Source organism: Marmota flaviventris, chromosome 10 (genome assembly GCF_047511675.1).
Source record: "Marmota flaviventris isolate mMarFla1 chromosome 10, mMarFla1.hap1, whole genome shotgun sequence".
Taxonomy (NCBI): Eukaryota; Metazoa; Chordata; class Mammalia; order Rodentia; family Sciuridae; genus Marmota; species Marmota flaviventris.
The window spans coordinates 41,295,817-41,317,997 of NC_092507.1; the positions used below are offsets into that span (position 1 = coordinate 41,295,817).

Here is a 22,181-nt window from a genome sequence, read left to right on the forward strand (position 1 = left end):
ACAATTAAATGGTGAAAAGGAAAAAAAAATTAAAATTTAAAAAAATCTTGATGAAATGTTAAAGAATCATGTCTGTTGGATTTCAGAAGATTCTCAGCTTCTCTTTTAAGCAGTATTAGGTGGGGCTGTCTGGAGTGTGATGCCTGGTCTACTATCAGGTTGGGTTGCTGGAATGTGAGAGGAAATCCTGTAGATAGAAATCTTGAAGATGCATAGATAGGTCCAGCTTCTGTTGGATGGTGATGGGTCTGAAGATTTTAAATCAGTGAACCTCCAGGGCCCAGCAGTTGCCAGTCCATACTGGAAGACTGTACCTCAGGGATCTCCCCTGGATTCCACTCATGTATTAGAGGAGCCAATTCCTAGTCCACTTCATTACCTTCGGATCTCACGTTTTTTGGTCTCGGGTTCAATCTCCAAATTCAGTCTCTCCCACAAATTTCAGGCAAGTTGCATCTTTCCCAGCAGGTCCTGCAAATGGCCTGATGTGTGTGTGGGGGGGAGGGCGGAGCCTGGTGGGTTTCCATTACCAGTATTCCCCTGTGCAAACTCCTCCCCATGTTTCATTTTCTCCTGGTCACTTAGGCACACTCTATGTTGTGCAGTGTGGGCTTACCAGGCCTGTATTTTGAGCCAAACTTGGGTTTGCCAGGAAATCGACTGCCTCAGCTGTTGTCCCTCATGCCACAGCTGCAAAAAGGTTCCTTCCTGTGTCCTCCACAGGCAGCCAGGAGAGATGCAGCTTCTTTCCCTGCAGAAAGATATTGTGCAGCACACCTTTCATTTTAGTCAGGCACTATCTTTTATTTCTGATCTCTCAGTTGCAGACATGACTCAGGCCTCCTAAAAGTGTGGGTTCCTTTAATTCCCTTACCCCTCAACTTAGCACATATAGGAACCACTTTGGCCAGTGCTTCCAGCAGTGGCACTGGGGATTTCTTTCTTATTCTATTATATCCCACCTCCTGAGTCCCTGATTTGCTTTGAATGTCCAGTATTTTATCCCAGTAAAGCCCCTGCACCCTTTTCACCCACCTTGTTAGCTGCCTATCTGCTTTCTTGGTTTTATACCAGGGATTAGCCAGAAAAGTGACCTTCTCTATTCTGCCATCTTGCAAAACCTTGTTACTGAAATAGTTACTTTTATTATCCCATTTTACAAAGGTTAGGAAACTGGGACACAGATGCCAAGTAAATTGCCCAAGGGCCCACAGCTAGCTAGTTATCAGCAAAGCCAGGATTCAATTACAGGCAATCTGGCTCAAGTCCTTGCTACTTATTATTATCCAAGACAGAATGTAGATGATGGCATATAAAAATATGCAGAATATGCTATGGCATTTAAGGGAGTGGTCGTAGTAGTGTCTGATGGGGGGTTTTAGAAAGCTTCTTGCATGAATTGGTATTTTTACTAAGCCATAATTTCGGGGCCATCTGTTTCAGGTACTTGGATTTGGGAGAAGAAAAGAGAGGCTCGATAATAGTAAACGCAAAGACGTAGTCATGGTAAATGATTAGGCATCGTGAACTAGGTTCATATAGAAGGAACACATAAGGATACAGTTAGGAAAGGAAGCAAAACAGAAAAGCTGGTTTGAGCCAGGCATGATGGTACATGCCTCTTAATCCCAGTGACTCAGGAGGCTGAAGCAGGAGGATCACAAGTTCAAGGCCAGCAATTTAGTGAGACCCTGTCTCAAAAAAATAAAAAGGGGTAGGGATGTGATTTAGTGGAAAAACACCCCTGGGATCAATCCCTAGTACCCCCTGCGCCCCCACACACACAGGGGAAAAAAAAAAAAAAGAAGAAAGCTGGTTTGGGGCTAGAGCATAGGAAACTTGTGACCAGGTGTAGAAGATGTTACATATTAAAACTGTGCTTTTGTAAGTATGGAAATATTTGTGGACTGAGTCAAAATTAATGGAGACTATAGGAAAACCAGGTATAATTTAATGTCCAGAAAAAAAGGTTATTAGGCCTTGAACTATGGTAAAAATAGGAATAAATAAAAGACATATTATAGAATTTGAATTAATAGAGTGGAGAAATACCACAACTAAATTTGATAGTCAAGTATTTATATCATTATGTGACAAGTATAAGTTTATTTTATGGTTAGAAATGTCTGTTGGATATCTGGGAACCTCTTGGATATGAGTGTTATTTTAAGAGCAAGAACATTTGTTCATTCAACTCCAAAGGAATATAAAGTTTACCTTGTTGGGCTTGAAATTGAAATTCAGGAAAATGATTTCTTTCAAGGCCAGCTAATTTATTCAGAATCTCCGAATTGAAAAAATTTCTTAGTCTGCTTAATGTAGACACAATTCGAAACCACTTTAGTCTAATGATTTGGAAGAAGCGATGGACATAACCTTCTTTAAAATTACTACATGTAATCATCTCTGTTTCATTCATGTGGTACAAATGTAAATTGTAAATGAGAGCCTAAATTAGTCCCTCAGTTGACTTTGTTAAGCAGAAATCTTCTGGCTGACTCATACTGTTTGCAGAAGAATGATTTGAAAATAACCTTTGAAAAATCCTGATAGAAGTATTTTGGAATAGTGATGTTAATAAATGTCAGCCTATCAGTGTCAGTTATTGTGGTGATAGAGTATTAATTAAAATGTTAACTTTGTGAAAGTTATAAAGAAAGCTGGGAAATGGTGATGACTTAGACTGATATTGATAAAATACCCAAGTAAATATAAACAAGTAAATATACCCTAAAAGCTATAAAGCATTATTGAGAGAAATTGAAGGATACTTAAATAAATGGAAACTTTCCTGGGTTACTGGGTAAAACTTATTATTGATAAGATACCACTGAAAGCTATCCACATATTAAGTGTAAACCGTAGCAAAATGTCGACAGCCTTTTTTGCAGAAATGGAAAAGCCAGTACTCAAAATTTTATCTGAATTGCAAGGGACCCTCAATTCAAAAATATTCTTAAAAAACAAGAATAAAATTGAAGGATTAACACTCTCTAATTTTAAAACTTTTTAAAAGGTTAGAGTAATAAGCAAGACCTGGTGGCACATGCCTTGTAATCCCATTAACTTGAGAGGCCAATTCAGTAGGATTGCAAGTTTGAGGCCAGTCTTACAACTTAGCAAATCTTTGTCTCAAAATAAAAAATAAAAGAACTGGGATGTAGCTCAGTGATAGAGTGACACAATATCACAAAGATAAAAGATATCACAATGAGATAAACATTTCAAACCCTCTAGGATTTTTGTTTTGCTCTTCTTTTTCTAGGGTTTTGAGATGAAGTGTGAGATCATTTATTTGTTGGTTTTTTCTTTTTTTAAGGAATGAACTCCAAGCAATGAATTTTCCTTTTGGAACTGCTTTCATTGTGTCCCATAGATTCCGATATGTTGTGTCTGTGTTTTCATTTATCTCTAAGAATTTTTTAATTTCCTCCTTGATGTCTTCTGTAACCCATTGATCATTCAGTAACATATTGTTCATTCTCCAAGTGTTATAGGATTTTTCCTTCCTTCTTTTATCGTTGATTTCCCGTTTCATTCCATTATGATCAGATAGGATGCATGGTCCACTAGGATTTTTGTTGTTTTTTGAATGTGTTTTCCTCCCCATCCCCCCACCCCCAAATATGGGGAATTAAACTCAGAGATGCTTTATTGCTGAGCTAGATGCTTTTATCACTGACCTACATCCCCAGACATTTTTTTTTCCCTTAGTACTGGGGATTAAACCGGGGCATTTAACCACTGAACAATATCCTCAGCCCTTTTTAGTATTTTATTTAGAGATAGGGTCTCACTAAGTTGCTTAGGGCCTTGCTAAGTTGCTAAGGCTGGCTTTGAACTCATGATTCTCCTGCCTCAGCCTCTCAGGCTGCTTGGATTACAGGTGTGTGCCACTGTGCCTGGCCCCAGGCATTTTTATGTATTTATTTTTTCAAAACAGGATCGCGCACTAAGTTGCTGGGACTAGTCTCAAACTTTCAGCCCTCCTGCCTCAGCCTCCCAAGTAGCTGAGATTACAGAGATGTGGTACCACACCCAGCTCCACTAGGGCTCAGTTGGTAGAGTGCTTGCCTAGTATGCACAACAAGGCCCTGGGTTCAATCCCCAGCACCACACACACACACAAAAAAAAAGTGTTTGTAAGGATGTGGAGAAATTGGAACTCTGATACTTTGCTGGTAGAAATGTAAAATATTGGTCTACTGTGAAGTTTGGCAGCTTTTCAAAAAATTAAACAGAATTCTCATATGTCCATGTAGTTCTACTCCCAAGTATATACCCCAAAGAACTGAAAACAAAGGGCTGGAGATATAGCTCAGTGATAGATCTCTTGTCTAGCATTATGTGAAGTCCTGGATTAAATATCTAGCACTGGAAAAAGAAATTGAAAATAAGGTACTCAAACCAATGCATTTATACACATGTTCATTGTAATAATAGTCAAAGTGGAAATGACTTTAAAAATGCCCATCAACAGGGCCACATCAATATTTATAGTAGCTCAATTCACAATAGGTAAGCTATGGAACCCACCTAGGTACCCTTCAACAAATGAATGGATAGAGAAAATGTGGTATATATACAAAATGGAATATTACTCAGCCATAAAGAAGAAAGATATGATGGCATTTGATGGTAAATGGATGGAACTGGAGACTATCATGTGAAGTGAAATTAGAATAGGAAAGACAGTAGAATGAATTGGACATAACTTTCTTATATACGTATATGAATACATGACCAGTGTAACTGCACATCAAGTACAACCACAAGAAGAAGTTATAATCCCATGTATGTACAATATGTCAAAATATATTCTACTATTATATATCACTAAAAAGAACAAATAAAAAAATTTAAAAATGTCTATCAGTGGGTGAATGGATAGACAAATTGTATAATTATACCTACAATGAAATATTTTTCAACCATAAAAATGAGTAATTACTGATACATACTATAATGTGGATGAGTCTGGAAAACTTATATTAAGTGAAAGAACCTAAAACACAATGGTCACATATAGCATGGTTCATTTATATGTAATATTCAGAATAGATAAAAGCATTGAGAATGTATACAGATTGGTAGTTGGATGGGAGGAATGGGGCGATATGGTATTGTAATTTAGAGCATAGGACAAATAGAGGAGTAGAACAAAGAAGGTTTCAGGTTAGACATTCAAAGGATTGAAGCCATATTAAAAAATTAGATCACTAAATGGGATGACATGCAGGAAAAAATGAGAAATAAAAACAAACAAATATATTATTAACTTAGCAGGAGGCCAGAGTTTTAACATCAAGGTAAGTTCAGATTTGTTAATTAGACACAAAAATGGCCCATTAGCCTTTTCCAAATTAGATGCAGAATTATCTTAAATATTTCTCTTTTTTCCCCCCATTGTTCCATTACACACACTTTCTGAACCCAGGGGCCCTATACCACTGCTATATCACCAGCACACTCACCTTTAAAAAATATCATAGTCTCTTTTTTTGGTGTGTGTGCGGGTACTAGGTATTGAACTTAGGGGAATTGAACTACTGAGCCACATCCCAAGCCCTATTTTGTATTTTATTTAGAGACAGGGTCTCCCTGAGTTGCTTAGTGCCTCGCTTTTACTTAGGATGGCTTTGAATTCATGATTCTCCTGTCTCAACCTCCCAAGTTACTGGCATTACAGGTGTGTGCCACCACAACCGTCTAGACAGTCTTACTCAGTTGACCAGGTTGACCTCAAACTTGATCCTCTGGTGTCACCTGCCCAAGTTGCTTAAGATTCAGATGTGGGGGCTGGGGTTGTGGCTCAGCAGTAGAGCGCCCACCTGGCACATGTGAAGCCCTGGGTTGGATCCTCAGCACCACATAAAAATAAATAAAATAAAGGTATTCTTAAAAAAAAGTTAAAAAAAAGATACATGTATACACCACTGCATGCATCTTACATCATTTGATAAGAACAAGACAAAATATTGATAGCTTATTTCATTGAAGATCTCAAACTTTAAGTTGTAGAATTTCATACACTTGTAGGGGAAAGCCTCACACATTTGATACTGATAAGGAAGGCAGATGCACTTAAATGTGGAACATTCTTTTGGATTTAGAATTTCAGAGTATATATCCTCAAAGAATTCAGTGACTAGGAGAAACCATTGCAATTAGTTAAACTAATTTTCATTACTTGAATTCAGTGTAACAGTAAAAGGAGAAAAAATGATCGCAAAATGTTATGTTCATAGGTTATATTATGAATCACATAAACTATAGGGAATTTTTATATGTACACTGGGGAGTTTTGTTTGTTTTTGTTTTTTACTAATGGTAACTATGTTTTTTCACTTTGTTTTCATTATTTGGTAGCTCCTTTGTCAGTTTAATAATATTTGATGTTATTTTTGTCTTTAAGAATGTGGAATTATACCATGTCAGAGAAAAAGTATCCATTCTTGGGAGAATAGGATTAACCCTCTTCTTCAATTGCAGATGATGAAAGCTATGAACAAGTCCAATGAGCATGTGCTGGCAGGAGGTGCCTGCTTCAATGAAAAGGCAGACTCTCACCTTGTGTGTGTACAGAATGATGATGGAAACTATCAGACCCAGGCTATCAGTATTCACAATCAGCCCAGGAAAGGTAAGTGTTTGAGCTAGTTGAGATTTTAATAATGGAAGGTTATTCTGAACTTGGAACATTGGCTATCTCATTTCCGTTACACACACTTTCTAGAAGAGTGACCATAAACTAATGAGCTTTTCCAAGAATGTCCGTCCATGTTCTCTAGAATTATGTTGACTCCCATGTAGTCAGACTCAAAGAGTCTTGGAAATGAGGTCTCTGTTATTGAAGGAAACATTTTAGAAGTACTGCACCACGATATTGCTTGTGCCATCACTGGTATTTGAAGGTGAGACTAGGCCCTTTAGTGAGATTGTGCTCAGATCTATTTGGAACTTGTTAGATGAATATATGCAATTAATTAATAGGTTGACAGGATTCTGGAGGAATCTTCCTAGTTTCAGTGCTACCTAGAATGTGGTCTCATTACTTAGGAGATTGTTAGAAATGAGAAATCTATGAAGCAGATAAATCTGCTAACCAGAATTTTAGCTAGATCCCTGAGTGATTAAATTATATATTTAAATTTGAGAAACTTTGCTCAAGGTAGTATTATCCAAAGTGTTTTCTGTGGTTTAAAAAAATATTCACATAAATAAATGAAAGTCTTTCTTTAATAAATAAAAATCTGAGAAACCCTGTGTTAAACAACTTCATAAACAGGTTTCCTTAACACAGATCTTTTTCAGATCCTTTAACAAGCTAATTTTTCAAAAGGAAGACAGTGTATATTTCTTCCCACATTTATTTGACCACAGACTTTTTCTTCAGGGTATCTCCCAAAACTATATTTTGTGAAATTATAATTATATTGATAAAACTTGGTAGCATTCAGAGGATGATTTAAGACCTGTGAGAAATTTGCGTCTAGATAGAAAATGACTTTTTTTTTTTTCCTTTTGGCAGTGTTACGAGATTGAACCCAGAGCCTTATGCATAGTAGGCATGTACCCTACCATTGAGCTACACCTCCAGCCCTCAAAGGAAGACTTCTTAAATAAAATATTAGTGTTTGATCTGGAAAAGAGTACATTGGAAGAAGATGGAAAAATAGCTACTTCTATTTAGATTTTATTATGTGAAAATAAGGTTCAGCTTATTCTCTATCTATACAAAACTCCATAACCAGAATCAGGTGAAAAACCAGATTTGAGGCAGATTTGGGTTCAATTTGAGATCACAATCTATTACCTTGAGAATCTGTCCAAAAGTAGAATGGATCACCAGTGCTATTGTGGGCTCCCAAACACTTTAGAAGAGTAGGACAAAGGCTGGATGACCATCTGTAGAGATACTGTAGGCCAGTGGGTAGGAAGTTGGCTTATCCCAGTCCAGTTTAAGATGGATAGTATAGTGAAGCTTTCCTAAAGCTAAATATAATTGCATATCTTTTCTTTTATAAAGAAATACTAGTAGTTGGAGTTTGTCTTTTAAATGTTTTTTTTTTCTAAGTAACTCTTCTTGGAAAATATATTTTGTACCATATCTTCATCTTCAATATATATTTAATCTAAAAAAAATTTGGAAATTATTGGATTACACTAGGGGCCACAAACTTTTTATGTACAGGGCAAAATGATTAGTACTTTAGGCCTACAGTCTTTGTCACTAACTACTCAGGTGTGATTCTGGTGTCTAAAAACTCCCTTAGACAATATGCAAATGAAGGACATGGCTGTGTTCCAATAAAAGTTTATTTATAAAACTAGACTACAGATCATGTAGGCTGTAATTTGCTAACCCCTGGACTTGACCATTAAGATTTCTTTGTAGTAATATTCTTTTGATTCTTGATTTGAGGAAGAGCAAAACAGGATCTTATTTTAAAATTTCTTTCCCAAAGCAGTCATAAGCATGAGAACTATTGGCTACATTATAGACTTATCACCTACTCTATTTTGGATATATTATTTGAATATACTTGTGCTAAATGCCTTTTATGCCTTTAGTGAACAACTAGTTTAAAAATACATTGAAGACAGTTACCTACTATATGCCCACCAGAGAATTGTTTCACAAAACATATTAAAGAAATTTTGGGGTTAGGGCTGTGGCTTAGCGGTGACACACTTGCCTGGCATGTGTGAGGCACTGAGTTTGGTTCTTGGCACCACATATAAATAAATAAAAGTCTGTTAACAACTAAAAAAATATTTAAAAAAAGAAATTACTGACTATATACTGTGGTATATAGATACAGTGTTTTTTATTTTTTATATGATGTTCGAAATTCCCAATTACCAAATATTTCATTATTGTTCCCAACCCCTCCATCTGAGGTATGTTGTCACTAAACTATTTCTATTGCTATTCTAGTGACTGGTGCCAGTTTCTTTGTGTTCAGTGGCGCTCTGAAATCCTCTTCAGGATACCTTGCCAAGTCCAGTATCGTGGAAGGTAAAGAACGAATTATTCACTGCATGTGCTTTGGTTCAGACCTAATTATACAACTAAACAGCAAGAAACATTACAAGAAGCATTAATATTTCTGCTTTAGATGTCTGGCCTCTATTATTTCTTCTGTGGCACCTCACTGTTCAGCAAATTAAAACTCTCATTAGAGTGCTTAATTCTCCAGAGAAGGGAGTAAGTGGTACAGATACCATGGGACATAAAAAAATAAGAGATGACCTTTCCTAGCTCTGGGATAAGGTATCCAAGGGGATGTAGTTAGAGTTCAGATATATGCACATATGCAAATATGTAGATGAAGTTCACTCCCTCCTACCTATAAGAATGCTGTGATTACTGACACAGTGGTGCACAGCTGTATATGTAGATGAAGTTCACTCCCTCCTACCTATAAGAATGCTGTGATTACTGACACAGTGGTGCACAGCTGTAAAATCACAGTTGTTTTGGAGGCTGAGGCAGGAGGATCAGGAGTTCAAAGCCAGCCACAGCCAAAATGAGGTGCCAAGCAACTCAGTGAGTTCCTGTCTCTAAATAAAATTCAGAATAAGGCTGGGGATGTGGCTCAATGGTTGAGTGCCCCTGAGTTCAATCCCTGGTAACCCCCGCCCCCGCCAAAAAAAAAAAAAAGAGAGTGTGAGTGCTGTGATCATCATTCAGGATACAGAAAGAGATGTGCTTGCTATGGGGTTGCTATAATTAACATGACCCATATCCTGATAAAAGTTAATTAAATGAAAAGCTAATCAACACATTTTTTTATTTTCTTTGTTGGTTGTTTATTTTGATCTGGTTAGTCTTGTTGCATTACAAATTATTCCAAAACTTAATGGCTTAAAATAGCCATTTTATCATGCTTGTTGTTTGCTCTAGATGATGAATCTTGACAGGACAGTTCAGGGACACTTTGACCCTGTTTGGTGATCTCAGTAGGGTTGACCTAAAGGTAAGGGTTATTTATTGTCAGTGAGCTAGTGTTCTCTGAAGGTTTGTTTACACACACATCTGGGTCCTACTTGGGATGATTTAAACACTAGGAGTCAGTGCTGGGGTTGTAGCTTAGTGGTAGAATTCTTGCCTTGCATGTGTAAGGCACTGGGTTCGATGCTCAGCACCATATACAAATAAATAAAATAAAGGTCCATCAACAACAACAACAAAAGACTAGGAATCATCACTGGAGTACTTTCATATGTACTCCTTAGCACAGCCTGTCAATCCTTGTGATATTGGGCTTCTTAGGTGGTGGTTCAGGACTCCAAGCATGAGTAAGCCAGCAACAAGGTAGAAGAAGTTGCACTGCTCTTTGTGACCCAGTCTAAAAAGTCATATAGTATCCCTTTGACCATCTAGTTTTGGAAGAAAGGAGAGGAATTAGACTCCACTTCTTGATGGGGAATGGAAAGGTAGCATTGTAGAAAAACACATCAAATAGAAGATGCGGCTAGTGTTGGAAAATCATTGGCCACATGAGGATAAGTTTCAGTTTCCATAGTAGTGAGCAAGGCCCTTTCTGAAAGCAGTCCTTTCTGAGGGCTGAATACCAGTGTGCTAATTAGATAATCTTACATGGATTTGTAGATACTGGCTTTGATTTTTTTTTTTTTTTTGGTAAATTTAATAAAATAGTGAAACTCAGAGTATAATAGTATTTTACAACAAAAATTCAAAACTCTTGACTATCAAGCAAGAGCATGCTATTAGGAAACTGTTAAGTAGCTGAGCACATACCTGTAGTCTCAGCTATTTTGAAGGTTGATGCAGAAAGATCACTTGAGCCCAGGTGCTCAAGACTAGCTTGGGCAACATAGTGAGACTCCATCTCGAAAAGAAAGTTGTTAAGAAGTCTAGACCAAATCTCATTTTGTCTAAAGTGACTAATTAATACCTATCTAGGCTATTGTTAAATTCGTGGGGGTTTTTTGTTTGTTTTTTTTATAAAGTGATTAAAAAAATAACATAAAAATCCTCAGAATCATATATATATATATATATATATAACTTAAGTGTTGCTTAAAGGATGAATTGAACTGAAACAGATTCTTACAAATGCAAAACAGTGTTTTTGAAAGGCATGTGTTAACCAGGCATGGTGGCACACATTTGTAATCCAGCCACTTGGGAGGCAGGAGGATTGCAAGTGCAAGGCCAGACTCTGGCAATCTAGCAGAACCCTGTCTAAAAATAAAATAAGAAGTCCTTGTGATGTAGCTCAGTGGTAAAGTACACCTGGGTTTGATTTCCATTCATCCCCCACCACACACACAAAGTTATATGTCATGTGTTTATGTCCTTGGTTTGGTTTCTTGGGTCTTACATTTCACTGTGTTTCAGTAGAGAAATTGGCTGCTTATTTGTAAAATTTTATTAAGGCTCTGTAGAAATTATTACAGCTGACAAGATTGTATGTCAGTGAAGCAGGGTAATTGCTCAGCACATAACAACTTTTACCCTCAATTTCATTGTTTAACTTTGACTCAGGTAGATAGCTGAAAAATAGTTACCATCTGTTGACTACGTAACCTATATGAAACTCTGGTAGGTTTGCCTTATTGCTGGTCAGTAAGTAGATATATTCCCAAGTGTACTACTGTAGTGTATTCAGTGATTTACTTAACAAACGTTTACTGGGTATTCAATCTGTGCCAGGCAATCACAGTTAGGTGAGACACATGGAGGTACAAATAAATAAATACATATGATCTGAGCATAAGGAATTAAAGAGAGGAAACAGAAACAAAGTGTTCTGTGAGTCCAGAAGAGCAATGTGACCATGTATGTTTTCCCTTTGAGCAGCCCTCAGGAGAAACCCTTAATTGTATCTGAAGTGAAATCAACAGGCAAGTATTTTAAGCAGGATCCTTCTTGGCATTTGCCCTCACAACTCGTTTAATGAATAAGAAATTCAGCCCCCAAAACAAAACCTTTGTATCTGTTAGCTTTGAAGAACAGAGTGAAGTTTCACATTTAACATCTGAGGGATTTGCTAATGCCAGGTACTGCATCACATCTGCCCTCCATAGCTTTGCATTGTTTCCATCTGTATTATCTTGGTGCTGATTCTTAGATGGCGTTATGGTCCAGATCACTGCAGAGAACATGGATTCCTTGAGGCAGGCGCTTCGAGAGATGAAGGACTTCACCATCACCTGTGGAAAGGCAGATGCAGAGGATCCCCAGGAGCACATTCACATCCAGTGGGTGGATGACGACAAGAACGTTAACAAGGGGTAAATGCAGCCCACTTCCCCCCTTGTGGCACTTGTAGGACAGCTCTGGGTTTTGTCTGCTCTCTATACTGGTGTTTTATAGTTTTACTTATTAAAAGCCTGCCTAAAAAAAAGGACTGTATAATAGAGCTTTAAATTTCTGATTTCTTGGCTTAATTTGTGAAAGAGTTTATGTATTTTAAAATATTTTTTTAGTTGTAGATGAACATAGAACCTTTGTTTTATTTGTTTAATTTTATGTGGTGCTAAAGATTGAACCCAGTGCCTCACACATGCTAGAGAAGCGCTCTACTTACAACCCCAGCCTGAGTTTCTGTATTTTTAAGGGAAGGATAAGGGGAAAGATTGATGAAACAGAAAAGTCTTTCTACAGTTTCTGAAGTAATAGAAATAGCCTTTTATGACTTACAAAAAGCATTTTTGCTAATATTTGTTTCATTTGATATAACAAGTAGTATTATTTCCATTTTACAAAAGGATTCATAGGTACCAAAAAGATAAATGGTTTGTCAGATCCATAAACCTAGGACGTGGCAGGACTAGGACTTAAAACTACCTCTTTGGGCTTTAGATCTTACACTCTTTCCCAGTATATGGCAATTCTGTTTGAATGACTCAAGACAAAATTTTGGAGTCTTTTTTGACACTTTTCTTTCTCTTATACTCCACATTGTGGAATTCTTAATTCAAAGTAAATCCTGCTCATTGTACTTCATACTGTTTCTCACCACCTCTACTACTATCATCCTAGTATAAGCCATCATCTCATTTGGTCTAGATTATTGCAGTAGCCTCTTCATTGGTTTCCTTGTTTCTGGTGTTGGCCTGCGTTCCTCCAACCCAGTCTGTTTCCAGTATAACAGCCAGGATAATGTCACTTTTCTCCTCACACTCACCAATGGCTTCCAGTATTTTTTAGTGCAAAAGCCAAAGTTGTTTATGACCTATATGGTCTTACACAATCTGGGCATCCCTCTTCCCACCCTGTTACCTCTCAGAAACAACACTGGCTTGATTTCCTTCCTTCCTTCCGGGGTGGAGGTTGTACCCAGAATTAAACTCAGGGATGCTTAACCACTTAGCCACATCCCCAGTTCTTTTTGTTTTTTGAGACAAGGCCTTGCTAAGCTTGCTGAGGCCGGCTTTAAACTTGTGATCCTCCTGCCTCCCAAGCCACAGGGATTATAGATGTGCACCACCCTGCCCGAAAACACTGGTTTCTTACTTGAGTACAGCTATACTTCTACCCTAGACCTTTGTACATGCTATTCTCTCAGTTTATCTTTAGTCACATAAATCACTTCCTCGCCTTCAAATCTTTTTAAAAATGTCACATTCTCAATAAGGCCTTTCATGGTCAACTTATCTGTATTTTAACCCTCTCATACATTTCTCTCTCCCACATCTAATATTTACTGTTTCCCTCCTCATCATTATTTCTCAATAGCACTATAATATATAATATATTTTTACTTATTTGTTTTACTGTATGCCCCTGGAGTGCAAGCCCCATGAGTATAGGAATTTTAGTCTGGCTTATTCATTGCTATATTTATTACCAATACCTAAAATACTATCTGGCACCTACTAAGTATTTCTTAAAAAAAATATTGTTTGAGCTGGGCCCGGTGGTACATGCCACTAATCCCACTGACTCAGGAGACTGAGGCAGGAGGATTTCAGGTTCAAAGCCAGCCTTGGAATGTAACAAGACTCTGTCCCAACCATGAAAGATGAAAGGGCTGGGGATAGCTCAGTAATAAAGTGTCCCTTTGTTCAGTCCCTAGTACTGGAAAAAAATGGATTGAATGAATAAATATACCATAATTCATTGTATTCATCTTTTTCCCATTCATTTATCCATCCATCTGTCCATCCATCCTTCAGGTTATGTCAAAGTTCTGGTAAAGCAAATTGAATTCTCCAAGCTAGATGATGTGGTGCATACTTTTATTCTCAGTTACTTGGGAGGCTGAAACAAGAGGATCACAAGTTTGTGGCCAGCCTGGGCAATTTAGTAAGACTCTGTCTCAAAATAAAAGGTGTTGGGGATGTAGCTCAATGGAACACTTAAATAGTGCAGATCCTGGGTTCAGTACCTAGCACTGCTATAAAAAATAAATAAATAAACAAACAAACAAATAAATAAATAACGAGGAGGAAGAGGGAAAAAAGAATTCCAGAGACTGGGAATATAGCTTAGTGGTAGAATATGTGCTTAGCATACACGGTTTTCATCCACATCCAGTATGTGCTGAGTTCAATCTCTCAGCACTAGGAAAGGAAAAAAAAAAAAAAGGCAAATATGTGTTTCCTGCTAATAAGTATTCAGTCTAGTTTTTAAGAATTATAAATTAAAATAAGTGTACCAAAGTATGGAAGAAATTGACTAATAACTATATAAGATATGAAACTTTTAAAAGCAAATAGGAAGCTTGGTAGACATGGTAGGGCCATATTCAAGAAAGATTCCACAGAGAAATAACTGGTACTTAACCTGACTATGGTGAGGTAAGTAAGTATTTGCCACATAATTGTGCCCAAAGATGTATTTTAATCTGAGGGAACAGCAGGAGTAAAAGCAGAAAGAGGGCATTTAGAACATTGCACCCCATAATTTTTTTAAAAGTTTCTGGGGAGGAACAAAAAGGAACAATTTCTTGCTTCTTTTCTATTCTTCCCCCCTCCCTCTTGTCCCTATTCCCATGCTCTGGGTTGAACTCAGGACCTTGAGCACACTAAGCATACACTGTACGACAGAGTTACACCCTCAGCCAAAAAGAAGCAATTTCCTATCAATGTATGTTTTCCTGTTTCACAAGTAACCCTTTTATCTTCCCATTCTTTTTTTTTTTTAATATTTACTTTTTAGTTGTAGTTGGACACAGTACCTTCATTTTATTTGTTTTTATGTGGTACTGAGGATTGAACCCAGGGCCTCTCACATGCTAGGCAAATGCTCTACCACTGAGCTACAACCCCAGCCCTATCTTCCCATTCTTAATTGAAAAATTTAGTTTCAAAATAAGCTTGTGTTTAATTCTTATAGTTGGAAATATATATAATTGGAAAAAAAATGATTACTCTGAAAATTTGGTGCTGTAAGGTATCAGTAACTGACAATAGCAAGTTGCCCTTTTCTATAGCAGCTGCTGGTGGCAACTTCTTAGAGTAGGACAAAAACTCACCAGAAAACATTCTTGAACTCAGTTTGTAATGTATAGATTGATTGTTTTCCAACTCGTTACTGAATGTACAAATGTTTTGTCTCAAAGTATTCTAATCAACTGAGGGTACCTTTTGGGGAGGGCAGGTACTGGGCATTGAACCCTGGGCATTGAACCCAGGGCCTTGCTCATGCTAAGTATGAATGATACCACTGACCAACACTCTGACCCCCCTATTTTAGCATTGGTGCATGATGTTAGAATTTATTTTGATTTTTTTATTTTGGGGGGATATTGAGGATTGAACCCTGGGGTGCTTAACCACTGAGCCACATCCCCAGCCCTTTTTTACATATTATTTAGAGACAGGGTCTTGCTGGGTTGCTAACTGCCTCACTACATTGCTGAGGCTGGATTTGAACTCATGATCCTCCTGTCTCAGCCTCCTTAGCTGCTGGGATTACAGGTACGGGCCACTGCCCTAAATTAAAAATTTAACTTAAATTGTTTAATAATTTTAATCTAAATGAATGAAGTGAATGCCTGATAATTTGATTTTTTTTTTTTAGTACTAATACTGGGACACTTTATCACAGAACTACACCCTCAGCCCTTTTTTATTTTTTTAGACTTTTTCCTTTCAGCTGGTACAGTGGCATATGCCTATAATAATCCCAGTGACTTTGGAGGCTGAGGCAGGAGGATCACGGGTTCAAAGCCAGCCTCATAATTTAGTGAGGCCCTAAGCAACTCAGTGAGAACTGGTCTCAAATAAAAAGAACTAGGGATGTGGTTCAGTGGTTAAGTAACCCTAGGTTCAATCCCCAAAACAAAACAAAATTTTTTTTCTTCTTTTATATTTTTTTGGTATATTATTGTTGCACATAATGATGGGATTTGTTGTTACATATTCATACATGCATACAATATAACTATATAATTTGGCCAGTATTATTCCTCAATATTTTCCTTTTCCTTTCTCTCCTCCCTCCCCAGGGTCTCTTATCTCTACTCTGCTAATCTCCCCTTAATTTTAATGAGACTCCCTACCCCTCCACACATACCTTTCTTTTCCTTTTTCCTCTCTAGCTTCCACATATGAGAGAAAATGTATGATGACATATGACCCTTGACTTTCTGAGTTTGGCTTATTTTGGTCTCAAAATTCCATCCATTTTCCTGCAAATGATATAATCTCATTCTTCTTTATAGACGAATAAAACTTTATTGTGTGTATAATACCACATTTTCTTTCTTTTTTTTTTGTGGGGAGAACTGGGGATTATATTTTATTTTTTGAGACAGGGTCTTGCTAAGTTGCTGAGGCTGGCTTTGAACCCACAATCCTCCTGCCTTAGACTCCCAATCCAGCAGAATTACAGGCGCGCACCACCGCACCCGGCATATATCACATTTTCTTTATCTATTCATGGACACTTGGGATGGTTGCATAATTTGTCTGTTGCCAACAGTGTGATTGTGTTCTTTTTTCCTCTGCATCTTTTCCATCATTTATTTTTGTTTGTATTCTTTAAGACTGACATTCTAACCGAAGTGAGATGAAATTTCAGTGATTTGCATTTCCTTAATTGCTAATGATGTTGAACATTTTTGCATATATTTGTTGGTCATTTTTATTCTTTTGAAAAGTGTCTTTAGTTCATTTGCCCATTTATTGAATTATTTGATTTTTTTTTTTTTGGTGTTAAGTTTGTTGAGGTCTTTATATTCTGGATTTTACATCTCTGTCAGAAGAATAGCTCCCAAAGATTTTCTCCCAGTCTGTCTTCACATTCTTAATTGTTTCCTTTGCTGTGAAGAAGCTTTTAAATTTGATGTCATCTCACTTATTAACTTGGCATTATTTCCTGAGTTTCAGGGGTCCTATTGAGAAAATTGTTGCCTGCACCTCTATGTTAAACCTACATTGTTTACCCTGCATTCTATTCTAGAAGTTGCATAGTTTCCAGCCTGTTTTTATATTCTTTTCAGATAGGATCTTACTAAGTTGCCTAGTTTGACCTTAAACTTGTGATCCTCCTGCCTTAGCCTCCCCAGTTTCTGGGATTACAGGTGTGTACCACCACACCCATCAAATTTGACTTTTAATACATAGACAATCAAGAACATAAATGGTTTGAAAGTTGTCAGGAAGAGTCTAGAGTCTGTGCCAAATGTTTAGGGTCCTTATCAGAATAAATGTGTATCTCCACATATTGAATTTACTTGCTATATTTAGGGAGGAAATGAATTTCTAAAGTGCTTTTTCTGTTCAGGAATCTAGGAGTGATAGTACTAGAAGGAATTTGCGATAGATACAAGGATACTGGTTCATCAGTTCCCAGTAGAACTGTTCTAATTAACATACTTGGTCAAAAAATTGTTTTTTATTTCTTTGGGGGAGTTTTGGGGTGGTGTTGGGGATAGAACCCAGGGCATCACACATGCTCTCCCACTGAGCTATCTCTCTAACCCCCTTTTAAAAATTTTATTTTTGAGACAAGATCTTGCTAAGTTACCCAGGCTGGCCTTGAACTTGGAATCCTCGTGCCTCACTCTCCCAAGTAGCTAGGGTTACAAGTGTGTGCCCAGCTAGGTTAAATAATTCTTAATGAACTTTCATTAAATTCCTAATTTAACGAACTCAATTTCATTGAGTTCTGAATAGTTGATCAGTACTGAAATTACAGCACACAGAGTGCCTATATCACTTCCTTCAGAAATTCATTTGTAAGGTAGATATGTGAATATATGAAGAATATTACATGGTGAATGTTATTAGAGTCAGGAACAGAGTGGGAAAACAAAATTAGATGCATTTTTTATGGAAAGAAGGCATGCTAGAAGATCAGGTTTAATTAAATGATTTGTTTACATTAAAGAGAGCCAGCTTCTAGAAAAATGTGTTTGTGAATTTTTTGAATCATTTCAATGCATAGGTCCTCTCTGTTTATGTGCATTTTTGTACAAAGGCTTCCTATTATAATGTGCTGCAAAGATGGGTTCAACAAGGCACCCAATGTAGTTAATAGCAAGACTTGATCAGATGTATTTCTTTTCCCTTCCTCTGTTTTAGTGTCATAAGTCCTATAGATGGGAAGTCCATGGAGTCTATAACAAATGTGAAGATATTCCATGGATCAGAGTATAAAGCAAATGGAAAAGTCATCAGATGGACAGAGGTAAGGAAATGAAACTTGGTACCCTTGACCTGCTTTGAGCACAACTTTTTGCCAGGCTGAGAGCCACATTCCAGGCTGATTCCGGAAGATAAAGAAAAAATCTTTCTGAGAAAGAAGTCTTTCCATTTACCTACTAAACTCTAATTCCCCCTGGTCTGTCTTAGATCCCTGAGAAGAACTGCCATCATGTGTAGCTTGCTGTAATCTGATGAACTTGCTTTTAGAGATTATTTGCATCAGAATTCAAAGAGTACATCTCTGAGTGGTACATACTATCTTTGGTATGATCTTCAGAAAGCTACAAGAGTCTTGCTGCATTTACAGTTAAATATCTGAGATAACACAGTCTTAAAAAAAAAATAGACTTTTTTTTTTTTTTTTTTGCCAGGTGCAGTGCTGCATGCCTGTTATCCCAGTGGTTTAGGAGGCTGAGGCAGGAGGACTGCAAGTTCGAGCCAGCCTCAGCAACATAGCAAGACCCTGTCTCAAAATTAAAAACAAAAGAAAACAAAAATGGGCTGGGGATGTTCTAAGTGGGTGAGCACCCCTAGGTTCAGTCCCTGGAACTCCCCCTCCCCCAAATCTTTTATTTTTCTTTTCACAATACAAAATCTAAAGCTCAGAGATAAGTATCTTGTCAATAACTAGAGGCAAATCAGTAATGGCAAGTTGCTAATTTAAACTCATCTCTGGCCAACTTCTAAGCTCATTTACACTAAATTAAGTGCTGTTTACCATGAAGGCTGTATTAATAGAGTCTAATATGGGAATGAAAAGGAGCAGGGCTGGGCCCTGATTGTGTGGACAGTCACACAGATTAGCAAGTTTATTCTCAAAGAGTAAATAGGTAGGCCTCTTAATGGTTTTTAAACTTCATGAAGGTTCAATTATACAATCTCTAGAATTCCTTTCAGATTTGTCTTATTTTTTTTTTAATTCTGTGACTCCTCATTTTCCATTTCATGCATAAAGAAGCTGAAGCTAAGAAAGGTTCATTATCTTATTCAGGATCTCATAGCTGGTTTCTGATAGCACAGGGACTGCAGCCTGTTTCTCTTGGTCTTGAGCTGTTGTTTCATCCTCTATACCAGGCTCCATGATTTTATATTCAGCTGAGCAATTTTAGTTTCTTGCTTTATAATGATCAATCCTTGACACGTTTTTAGCAGTGCAGAGTCTGGAACATGTAAAACTCTTTATAGCTTATAAAGCAGTTTGACCTCCATTCCCTCTTTTGTTCTTCAGTAACTCAGTGAGGTAGGCAGAGTACCCATTTCATCATGCTGATGAGAAAATGGGCTTTATAACTTTGTGACTAATGCTGATTGTTAGCAGAGCAGCATCCAGGGTTCTGTCTTCTGACACCCACTTCAGAGCTCTTTCTATCATGTCATGCTGTCACTCTCTCTAGAACATACAAGCACAGGGCTGCAGAGCTGCTCCCTTGATAATATGCTTAGTATGAGCCCCTTATTTGAACAGTAAGCATTATATATTTGCATTATTTTTTTTTATATTTTGCTTTTATATTGTTTACACTTTACAGTATCCAGAGATGGTAAGTTCTTTTCATTTTTATAGAGGAAATTAGGCATTAAGAAGTCCTTTGAAAACTGGGCATGTTAGCACATGCTTGTAGGTCTAGCTACTCAGGAGGCTGAGGTTAGAGGGTTACTTGAGCCCATAAGTTCAAGACCAGCCTGGGCAACATAAATGCCATCTCAAAAAAATAAAAAATAAAAAAGGCCTTTGACATCTGTTAATCCTTTGGTTTGACTAGAGGACTCATTAAGGCATAGGCAGCTGTGTGACTAGGACTTGGGTCTCTCAGTTCACATTTGCTGTGCTTCTGACTATGCACTGGGCAGTGCTTGGCTCTGTGCTAGCACACTGACAACAGTTTTGGTGTCTACAGTGGCAGGGTTATGTAGGGAGAAAAGCTCTGTGTAGGTCAAGAGGCAGAAGAGTTGGATTCTAGGCTTGGCTCTCTGAATATTTTTGTGCACTTGAGTGAGTCACTTCCTCAGAACGTTGTCCATACATCAGTATTACCTTTTAAAAGTGTATAATGCAAAATGGAGGCCTTTTCTAGTTCTGAGTAGGATGTGCCATCAGGCTGTGGTGGAGTCTTGCAGGGAAATAGGCTGCTACTACCAATGTGTGTGTGCAGGGACCATGAAGATTTTTTTTTTTTTTTTTTTTTTGGTGCCCTACTTTTCATGACCCAGGAACTATATGGTGTCCTGCTCCTGTCAGATCATCTTGTACTTCTTGGAGAACTATAGTGCTTATCCACTTGTGAGCTAATCCACTTATTCAAAACCTATGCCAAAGATTAAAAGTCTCTTTTGTTTGGGGAACAGGTGTTTTTCCTAGAAAATGATGATCAGCATAATTGCCTAAGTGATCCTGCAGATCATAGCAGATTGACTGAGCATGTTGCCAAGGCTTTTTGCCTTGCTCTGTGTCCCCACCTGAAGCTTCTGAAGGAAGATGGAATGACAAAACTGGGACTACGTGTGACACTGGACTCAGACCAGGTAAGAAGAATCTTAGCTTCTGAAGCTGGCCTTGGGCAAAGTCTGTATTTTCTGTCATGAGTTTTCCTGAATTAACCCAGAGTTCTCCAGATCTCCTGGCCTTCACAGGCGTAATGTTCTAATCTCCCTCTAATATTAAAATACCCATATATCCTCTTGGTAAGATGCTCTCTGAACGTTTTAACCATGTCCTCTTTACCACATGCCTTCTAGAGAGTTACCTGCCTTCTCTCCATGGTCAGGAGAGGAGTGTGAGGACCTGCCACCCCTCTGACTGGCACCTGTGTGATACTCCCCAGTCCCACCCATCATGCATCACACTTTGCTCCCTTTGAGGGCACTAGTCCCTAATCTTGTTGTTTTCTTAATCCAGTTAGAGCAGGCTTCTGTTAACTGGCCGCTGCAATCACCCATGCCTTAATGAGATTTTTCTTACTGCCAATATTTTCTTACTAGTTTGTGGCTAAAACTTGAGCTTTTCCCCTCCCTCATAATTTTCCTGTTAAGGTCTCCCGTTGTCAGGCTTCCCTCATGTCTGTCCTAATGTTTTTATAAGCTCTTTGTAGAAACAATCCAGTTCACACCCCACAAGTCCCAGTTCCTTGTCCCAATGTCTTTCTCCTAAGGCTAAGCACTCTAATCTCTACAATTTCTTTGGACTTTGGCTGCCTGAGAGAGATCCCATTGGTTCTGCTTTGATGTTCATAAATTGCCAGACCTCTTTATCTCCCTCAACCCTTTAGTTTTGAGTCATTTAGAAAATGAGTGTGAGTGTTCAGCATGATCACCCCTCCCAGCTAAGTATTATTTCTGCCCAAAAGCTGCTCCTGACCTAAGGTTCTATAGGGAGAAACTGGTTCCTAAGTGCAGAATTGTTCCATTATCAGGGAACTAGTAAATGTTATGTATCTGGCTCCATTTCCTGAGTAGTCATCAATCAACAAGTATTTATTTTCTGCTTAAGGTCTTGCCCAGGGCTTTAAGAAGCATATCAGGGTATTACTAATGAAGTTTCTTAGTCCTGT

General features: G+C 37.8%; 1 protein-coding gene across 3 annotated transcripts in view; it reads left to right on the forward strand.

The window, feature by feature from the left end:
• Zfyve9 (zinc finger FYVE-type containing 9) overlaps nucleotides 1-22,181 on the forward strand; it is a 217,031-nt gene that overhangs the window by 193,599 nt on the left and 1,251 nt on the right. The window contains exons 14-19 of one of the 3 annotated variants that reach the window (XR_011708836.1): nucleotides 6,493-6,643; nucleotides 8,942-9,022; nucleotides 12,105-12,267; nucleotides 18,511-18,616; nucleotides 19,005-19,153; nucleotides 20,980-21,069. Coding sequence is in view for 2 of the 3 variants with exons in the window: in XM_027945059.2 (XP_027800860.1) it covers nucleotides 6,493-6,643; nucleotides 8,942-9,022; nucleotides 12,105-12,267; nucleotides 18,511-18,616; nucleotides 20,980-21,156 (678 nt within the window). In the remaining variant the exon portion in view is untranslated. Of the gene's footprint in view, nucleotides 1-6,492; nucleotides 6,644-8,941; nucleotides 9,023-12,104; nucleotides 12,268-18,510; nucleotides 18,617-19,004; nucleotides 19,154-20,979; nucleotides 21,157-22,181 lie in introns of those variants that run through there. The other 2 variants (XM_027945059.2, XM_071617821.1) reach the window with 2 other exon arrangements.